The 9,127-nt window shown below is 45.7% G+C and overlaps 1 protein-coding gene across 1 annotated transcript; it reads right to left on the bottom strand.

Annotated features, from left to right (window-relative positions):
* Positions 1–322: 322 nt before the first annotated feature.
* Positions 323–8,547, bottom strand: ajuba (ajuba LIM protein). Its single transcript, XM_042401601.1, has 9 exons — positions 7,195–8,547; positions 5,830–7,146; positions 3,173–3,274; positions 2,945–3,012; positions 2,786–2,848; positions 1,971–2,101; positions 1,563–1,614; positions 1,113–1,181; positions 323–937 (listed from the first exon to the last, which is right to left on the bottom strand). Exons 1-9 carry the CDS (start codon positions 7,448–7,450, stop codon positions 806–808), a joined length of 2,190 nt encoding a protein of 729 aa, XP_042257535.1. The 5' UTR covers positions 7,451–8,547; the 3' UTR covers positions 323–805.
* Between the last annotated feature and the right edge of the window lie 580 nt (positions 8,548–9,127).

Genomic DNA, 9,127 nt, shown 5'->3' with positions numbered 1-9,127 from the left:
CTTAGTTGGAAACTGTTTGGTTTTGTTGCTTTTTTTTTTTTTTTCCTCCTGCAAGTGCTGAATGTACTGAGAATTTAAAAAATGAATAAATTTAAATTGGTTATCAGATTGTCTGCTTGGATGTTTTTTTTTTTTTTGGCTTGCAGCTCTTGAGAAGCAGCGTGACCTGGCTGTGAGCCACGGAGCTGAAAACCTTAATGATGAATCTATCGGTAAAGTATTTGGATTACGGCGACTTAAAGAAGACAAGAAGAGCAAAAGCTGAGTAATCTGGGCTTTAAAACTTGTAGCCTGATAGCCAGAAGTTGCACCTTACAAGTCGTCAGAACACAAATGAAAATATTTATTACAGCATACAGAAATTACAGTAATGTTTTTCCCCAAAAATTGTACAGATTCACGTTACAAATCTCTTACAGTAAAGTCAAATTTAAGTGCAAAATGTTTGCTAGCAATAATATGTACAAAACAGTTGAGCGAGATCCCTTGTTCTTCTACAGCAAACAGTAGCCACATTGGGGTAGGAGGGTAAAAAAAAAAAAAAAAAGCAGTAGTTTCTTTCCCGTTCCCTTATAACTATAGTACAGTAATAGTACAAGAAGTACAGCAGGCAGTACATGTGACAAAGGAACTGAAGACAATGAAAGTGAATCAGTGGAAATGTCTTAATATCAGCAGTCTTGAAGAAAGAGTGACAAAAGCAAAAAAAAAAAAAAAAAAAAGCACAAGATAATGGGAGCGTGTTTAACATCCACAGCTGCACGGGGGGGGGGGGGCGGCGGAGGAGGAGAGGGGGGAGAGCTGATCAGTGTGTGTTGTGAGGGGGAATGTTGTGTGTGGCGCACGCTCTGCTCATGTGACAGGAGTGGCAGAGGAGATGGGAGTCCAGGGGGAAGCACTGCGAGCCGGGCTTATCGGAGAGCTGCTTGCCACACTCCTGAGGAAAAGGAGAAGCAGATAAGGGGACAGGAATGCACACAAAAGGGGGAAGTGAGGTCAGCTTTCAAAGCACTTTGAGAACAATTTGTAGCTCTCGGACTTTAGGGTCCGCACTCAGAACTGTGATATTTTTGGAAACAGAAGGATATAAAAACAAAACAAACATCACTCACCTCGCAGTGGTAGCACTCAAAGTGATAGTCCTTGTTCATAGACACGACCCTGAGGATCTCTTCACTGCCCTGAGACACAAAAAAAACGAGAAAATAAAAAGACATCAGAGAGGTCAGCGTAGAAAGCAGAGTCCAGTCATGTAGCGTGAGCCAATAATAGCCTGTTTTCATCCTTTTAGAGCCCTTTCAGTTTTAGATAAAAGTGTGAATCACCAGATATGCACGCTGAGTAAACCCATTTTGAAAAAAAAAAAAACTCAGTGGATGTTTTGACTTTCTAGAAATGTGTGTTGCTTCTTGTGGCTGTAAAGTTGTCTGGAAAACAGAAAAAATGTTTGTGTATGATGTATAAGAAAGGTAGAAAAGGCTTTATTTTATTTATAAAGAAAAAAAGGCCTCCGTCCAACAAGTGCATGGACAAAAGATACACACACAGACACTTGTGCTCACCTCAGTAGGTAAGATGGGTTGTAAACAGGCAGCGCACTTCGGGGCAAAAGTCCTGCAGAATAACACGGGAGACAAGTTTATTTAGAAACAAGGGAGTACTACTACGGTTGAGTAATATCTCTGAAAGAAGTGGGATGAGTAAGAGGAATACTTCAAACGTTACACATGCAAAAACAGAATTCCCCTAACGTTTCTGTTACACACTATTAAAAGAATACTTTCATATTAGACAGATATAACACACATAACAAGAGCAGAATCTTTTGGGTGGTCCACGTCTTAAAACATCAAATTCTATGTGTTGTTGCTTGACTGGACAGTTTAGCGTTCGTGTTTCAGGTATATTATAGACGCCCACACGTCATCCTCTCTAAAACAAAGCGTTCAAAACATAGCGGCACGTCTCACTTGTTGTAGTCGGCGACGCAGTAGATGCTGCTGTGTTGGTCCACAGTGAAAGGCACCCCATCCAGAGCCTTGCCGCACACCACGCAGCGGAAACAGCCGGGATGGTACGAGTTCCCCAGAGCCTGCAGGATCTGAGACGGCACAGCGATCGCTCATTAAGAAAACACTTTAAAATGATTCCCACGGTAACAAGCCAAGACTTGTAAACAACTGACATCAATGACAAACTGATGACATTCCCATCTGACATGGTGGACATTAAACCAGCATGTTAGCATTGTAAATATGTGCTGTTTTGATTGTAACTTGGTATTTTATCAGCCTTTTCCCCTCATTTTGTTCTTGTCACATGATCTAAATTTCTATCGTTTGATTGGTTTCTTACTGCTTTGTTTGCCTTTTGTAAAAGCATTTAGTTATCAATACATTGCTTTTTTGGCCATTCAAAAAAAAAAACTGTATCAAATAAGGCCTGTGGATCTCAGGCACACCGTTAACCTTCTATTTATATTATTGGTATTATGTGGTTCAAATATGGTAAAAGGTTTTAAGCGAATCACCACAGAGCCTTATTTCTTTGTTTATCAAAAACCCAAGGCAAACATTCCACTGAAAATCTGCCGTGGGAACCCGATGAGGGGGCCAACGAGAAGACGTCACTCAACTTTTCTCTGTTCTCTAGGGGGGCTTCTTGAAAAAAAAAAAGGCATTCTGGAAAATGTAATACAATTTAAGAAGCGTGTATATATTTTCTTTAAATCTGACATAAGTCCGAGTGTTTAGAGGTGTTTGCGCGCGTCAGACACGCCCCTCACCTGTTCGAGAATAAGGTGGCCACACACGCTGCACTTCTCAGCAGCAGCCTGGAATCCTGAAAACTGTAATTACAACAAAGGAGAATATCATTAGCCGAAAATCAATCCTCTGACTCCCAACAGACGGATGACAAAACACGCTTTGACCTCGTCTCTTACCATGTAATCCTCTTTACAGTACACAGAGCCGTTGACATTGTAAAAGTCCTTGTTTCTCAGGGTTCGTCCTGCGGAGGGAGAGACGGCAGAATCAGCATCGTGAAGGACATTTTGATGGTTGAGTTACATTTAGCGTGGGTGTGGCTTTGATAGGAAGACATTAAGCTTAGATACTTTTAAAAAGAAGTCATTGTTGGGTCAGTGAGGAGGGGGGGGGGGGGTACTCACCACAGGAGACGCAGGTGAAGCAGCGAGTGTGATAGAGGCTATTCAGAGCCTGACAGGCGTTATCCGCCCCGTACACGCCTTTCCCACACTTCACACAGGTTCCTGCCGGCACAATGGGGGGGGGGGGGAAGGGAAAAAAAAAAAACACAAACGCGCATTTAGTTGAGTGTAATCGTTCGCCGGCTCTTACCACTTCGTTTACGACGCATTCCAAGAGGATGTGTCTGAAATCCAACTCCACACAAAGTGTCAACACTTGTAAATCCTCTCGTTCGCACCACCTAGGGGATTTTCACACAGTTAAAACCCAGTTACCCATGCCAGCCTGTTTGCTCATCCACTCAAGTGTCTGAAGCTCTGTTAAAGCTCTGTTATTAAAGGGAAACTCCACCGGATCTGACTTTTTTGGCAGTGGTTCTTAAAAAAAGAATAGATGACTCTTTCTTCTGGAGTGAAGACGTTCCTTTAAAAATTTGGCTTTAAAGCCCACAGTCAGAGCTATTTGGAGATTATATAAGACGGCGCTGTGAGAGACAAACACAAAAAAAAAATTAGTAAATTTCCTGTAAATCATTATCTGCTGGCAGATCATTGTTTTTTCCATTTTAAGTCAGCAGAGCAAATGCTTAGTTGTCACTTTCTGGCCAAACAAAAGCAAGTTTTTTCAGCTTTTTCAGGAACAGGAAGGTAAATAAGCAACATTTTTAGGTCAAGATTACCACACGTTTTCCTGCTTAGTGGCCTAAAAAAACCCAAAACCCTCCTGAGGTGCTTTTTGGGAAACAACACACCAAGTTAAACTCAGTCAATCTTTATAACTAACTAGCTTTTCTTTGTGTTTTTCCACCACAGAACACACTCAAGTGCATGTTCAGCACTAGTCCGTGTACTAAAATGTAAAGTGGAAAAGTGGCATGGTGGTCTGAGCTGCAGCGTTCCTGTGATCTATTTAAAGGGTCTGCCTGTGTGTTTTTTCCCCTTTTTTAATGTGGCTGTGGGAGTGCCACACAAATCGAGAATTCCTACACTCGGCTGCCGTGGTCTTGGACAGTCCCTCCGATATTTAGGAACTGGCAAGACTCTCTGCCAAAGCCAGAAACCAGAGGGCCGAGGCTTCGAACTCGATGGCTTTAAATATAAAGTCTGACGCTGCTACATATTGAATAAGCCGGGAAATGATTGGTTTAAGTGACTGGGGACAGCATCCGTCCACTGACTTTTTTTTTCTTTTTTTTTAGGGTTTACAACTAACAAGTCTTCTGTAGGATAAAGTTTATTAAGAAAATTGTCAACAAACAAGATTATAAAAGCCACAAAAATTAGTTCTGGCCCACTTCCAACTATAACATGTGGATTTGCTCTCGGTTTTGTGCCTAAATCTAATTTTTTTTTAACTTGTAGCACATAAATCAGCAATAAAATCAATATTTCATTAGTCGTTTATGGATCAGCTCTCTGGTTTCTTGGTTTTATAGGACAATACTTTTCATTTTTACTCTTTTCCTCTCGATTCTGAGCGTTTTCTGTAAACTTTGCTCAGTATATTTGAATAAAGGTGTGTTAGCTTGTGTGTGTGTGTGTGTCAGCTGAGCTCGGAGCGTCTTGTCTTCACGGCTCAGAGCTCCTGAGTTCTTCCTAATGGCTGAGAGGAGTACAGTATTGTATGTCCCCTCCGGGCACACATACCTGAGCAGAAAAACAGGCTACAGCACACCGCCCCTGCACACGCCAAGGCAGCATTAAAAACACACATACACTCACTGGGACACTCACACACACACACACACACACACACATGACTCACACCCACCGACACACACTGCGTTACTGTGGCCTGAAGTCACTCGGGGGAAACACACCCTGCCACAGAGAAACAATATACACACACACACACATTGATTCAGCCACCATAACACACACACACACACACACACACACACACACACAGAGCCCTAATCTTGTGTGACTCACAGTAATGGTCAGAGCTGTTTATAAGCAACCATGTAATTTGTGTCTAAGTGTTACAGCAGAATTTTGCAGTTTAACGGCCATGTAGATACGCTACATTAGCCCTTTACGTGCGAATTTGGCAACGTCGGCCTCAAACATCAGCTGACCTCGCTCCGTGTTTTGGATACAGGTGTGAGCCCGAGCGAGTGTACACACACATTCACACACACGCATATGATAATGATTTCACTTTAATATTAAAGTGAAAGTATACTTTCATTTGAGGACAGCATGTATCTTTTCCTAAACGCTTTCTTTTCTTTCTCCTCTTCAGCAAAACACATCTACTTGTCTGGATCGGTTTCTGAGGCCCGACTGTGTTTCTTTCCTTTTTTTCCCTCCTCCTCCTCCTCCTTTACACTTTGCATGCTCCAACCCTGCATGTCTCTGCAGGTTCCAAGGCACCATCCATCCATCCATACTCTCTTTCAACTATTAATCTGTCCATCCATCCTTGCATCCATCCATACAACCCTTTCATTTAGAGAGAGAGAAACCTGTGATCTGACACCAGCCAGTGAGGAGGACAATAATAACACACTGAGGGCGGATGTGGGGTGACCCGCTGCTCTATTATGAATGCATGGGATGTCTGTTCTGTCTAAACTATTGTTAAAAAAAAAAAAAAAAGATTCTTGTGATCTCACCAAAGAACTCTTGGCGGTTCTCCGAGGCCTCTCTTCCAGCGCCGGCTCCTGGATTCTCCTGAGATTTGACCGGCCCTCCGGCTGTGGAAGGCCCCAGTGGTGTCGAGCCCGGTTTGGATAGAGCCGTCAGGGCCAGAGAGTGTTCTTTCAGCATCAGGCCCTCCAGGAGACCGTCCCCTTCCAGCGCTGCATCTCTCAGGAGGAGTCGGGTCAGCTCCTCCTGGTAGCGGGTGCCAGGCAAGTCTGAGTAGCTGGCCCTCTCCCCCATCACACCCCCCTCTTTGCCTCTTATACCTGCCCGCTGCTCCTCCCACCACTCTGGGCCAGCCTGGTAGCACGCCGCCGCCGGACTTCCTACCGCAGGCGGGTAGGAATGTCGGCTGTCGTGGGCAGCTGGACGCATCCCTCCGTCCAGGTACTGAGTCCAGGCTTCCACAGGCGTCACCCCGGCCCTTCCTGGAGCTCCATATCCAGCTGCAGAGCCCCCTGTCTGTACGGAGGGGGACTGCTGCTGTGGAGGGAGGCCTCCAGAGGCGGAGTAGCGAGAGTCGTAGCCCAGGCTGATGCCGCTGGTCCGGTTGCTGCTGCAGCGACTGCCCATAGGGCTCCCTCCTCCGCCGCCGCTGGCCGTGCTGGAGGCGAAGCTGGACCTGGGGCTGACCAGCACCGACTCCTGGAGGCTGAAAGATGAGCATGGGCTCAGAGTTGGTCCTGGGGGGTAAAAGAAGCCTCCTCCCACTCCTCCACCCGTCACATCGGATGGACGGTGCGGTGGATGGGAGAGGGACGCCGGCCTGGTGCTCTCCCACAGTTCACTGCCTGTGCTCAGGCGTTTGTAGAACAGAGCCTCCTGAAGAGAGAGCCGCTTGTGCCTCTCTGGCTCTGATAGGTAGCCAGTCTCCGCCATGCCGCCTCCACCAGCCCGGGGAGCCGACCCATACCCAGCGGCGGCGGGGTACGGCGGGGGGACAGAGTGAGGCGGCGGCTGGGAGAGGAGCTGCTGTCTTCTGACCAGCTGCTGGAGCTCCAGGGAGTAGCGCCGCTGATTCAGGGACGACTTGGAGCCATACGCTCCGTGAGCGTCACACTCGGGGCCCAGGCCGGACTCGCGCCTCAGGTGGGAGTCCACGCCTTCGCCCAGGTAACAGGACGCACGCTGCTGGGGGGAGCGGCGCCTCAATGGTGCCAAGGTGGAAGGGTGATGTTGTTGCTCTCCATCTGATGGTGCAGCACCCACCGTGGAGGAAGTCTGTGGTGAGGTAAGAAGCTGAGAAGGGGGCATTCCCATTCCTCCTCCTCCTCCTCCTCCCCCTCCTCCTCCTCCTCCTCCTCCTCCTCCTCCTCCACCTCCTCCCCCTCTTCCACTCGCTGGAACACATGCATCGCTTGTGGTTGCAGAGGCAAGCGAGAACTGGCCGGGTCTTGAGGGCGAGGCAGCTGCAGAGCTGGGGGCTGGTGCCAGACTGCTGCCCCCACCGCTGCCTCCGGAGATGCCAGTGTTGGCGTTGCTGTTATTGGAGTTGTTGGCCGTGTCATGTTTTTTCTTGGAACTGTTGAATTTCACACTGCCCGAGTCTGTTAGCTTTAACTTTTCTAATAACTTGCTTATCGGCCTGTCCATGATGAAGCCCTCTCGTGTATCTTTTACCTGTCTAAGCGAAGACTTACAGATCCCCCCCTTTAACGTTACAGATTAGTGTGCTCAAATACAGTGTGTGTAGATATACAGCAGAACAAAGATGCTCAAGTAAATCTACAGTTTTCTCTACGGCAGCTTTCAAATTCTACTAAGAAATTAAAAACTGGCCTTGAAACTAGCTCAAAGCTTTAAAAAAAGATCCACTTATATACACAAAATAAATACAAGACAGATAAATAAGACTTTTAAGACATTTCAGGGTGGTTACATGACTTAAGTCCTCTGAGTCATCTGGGTTGCCCTCATGTGGAAAATCCACAGGCACAGGTAGGCTGTGGTGAGGAAGAATCCATTGGATTATTAGACAATTACTAACAGTTCAAGTCAACCCAGCCAGGAAATTGGAGAAACATACATCCAGGACACTTCTGCGTGACCTATGGTCGTGGAGGGCCTCCTTTGTGGACCCTCATGTGGCTCCACATCTGCATCTTCTCTGTTAAGTTTAACTGTCCGAAATGTGCTTCACAAAAGTTGCTTTGATATCTCGGTTATCCAGTGCGTATCCTTTTGAATTTATTGCTTTTTTAAAAAAAATAAAAACACAAAGAGTTTCAGCAGGATGCAGGCTATATCACTACTTCATGTAGGTCCAGTGTAGACAAGAAAATAAATCCGTTTGAGCTCTGATAGTCGACTCACCCGACTTCTGCCATTCATCTCAGGACGAAACGTGCTCGGGGGAAAAAACTTAAAATAACATGTTTAACTTAATTTAAGCTACAGAAAACACACACACATACACACACACTGCAGTCTCTAGACTCCTCCGTCCGCCTGTGCTCGGCTGCTTTTATCATTCCCGTTTTTTTTTTTTCAAAGGCGAAATCCTGTCCGGGACTCGGTGAAATTAGTAGCGGAGAAGTTTTGGAGACAGAGAGGAGGAAATACTGGAAACCGGCGCGCCGTTACAGACCCGGTGCTGGACTAAACGAGTCGCTCCGGATAAATAAAATCCCTCCCCGTGTGCACTGCACGGTCGACAACTTTGTTTCTTTCTTTCTTCCCCCTAAATAATTACTTACCTCCCCCCTCTTTTTTTTTTACAACAGTGTCAAGGTGGCGACAACGGAAAAAGATAGTTCCGGTTAGAGCTTTTCAAAGCGAGAAGCTGGCAACAGTTAGTCATTTTTTTCCTAGGACGATGAGATGAAGACCCGCCCTAGCCCACCTTTGATTGGCTAATACTCGTTGCCTTCGGTGGTCAGATTGGTTAGGTTTAGGTATGAGGAGTGGGATTGGCTAAGAATATCTGGGTAAGCCAATCAGAGGCAGGATAGGGCGGGTCTTGACTTCGTCATCCTAGGAAAATGAATCCGTTATTTTTTCTGTTTTATATGTCATATATGTCAAACACACTTAACACAATAATGAAAAAGACAACAACAATGACAACAAAAATAAATAAATAAGGGAAAATTATAAAACTCCTAATTCGTGTACAGTGTAGTCACACTTTAAGTTTAAACTACTGAAAAATCCTCCATGAGGCTCATTTTTCAGGAAATCCATAAATGGTGCCCACATCTTCTCAAAGTCCTTGGATTTTTCCTTTATTGCAAATGTTAGCTTTTCCACAGATAACGAGTTTCAAAAGTC

This window comes from Thunnus maccoyii, chromosome 22, assembly GCF_910596095.1.
Source record: "Thunnus maccoyii chromosome 22, fThuMac1.1, whole genome shotgun sequence".
NCBI lineage: Eukaryota > Metazoa > Chordata > Actinopteri > Scombriformes > Scombridae > Thunnus > Thunnus maccoyii.
This window is presented reverse-complemented; position numbering and strand designations above follow the sequence as displayed.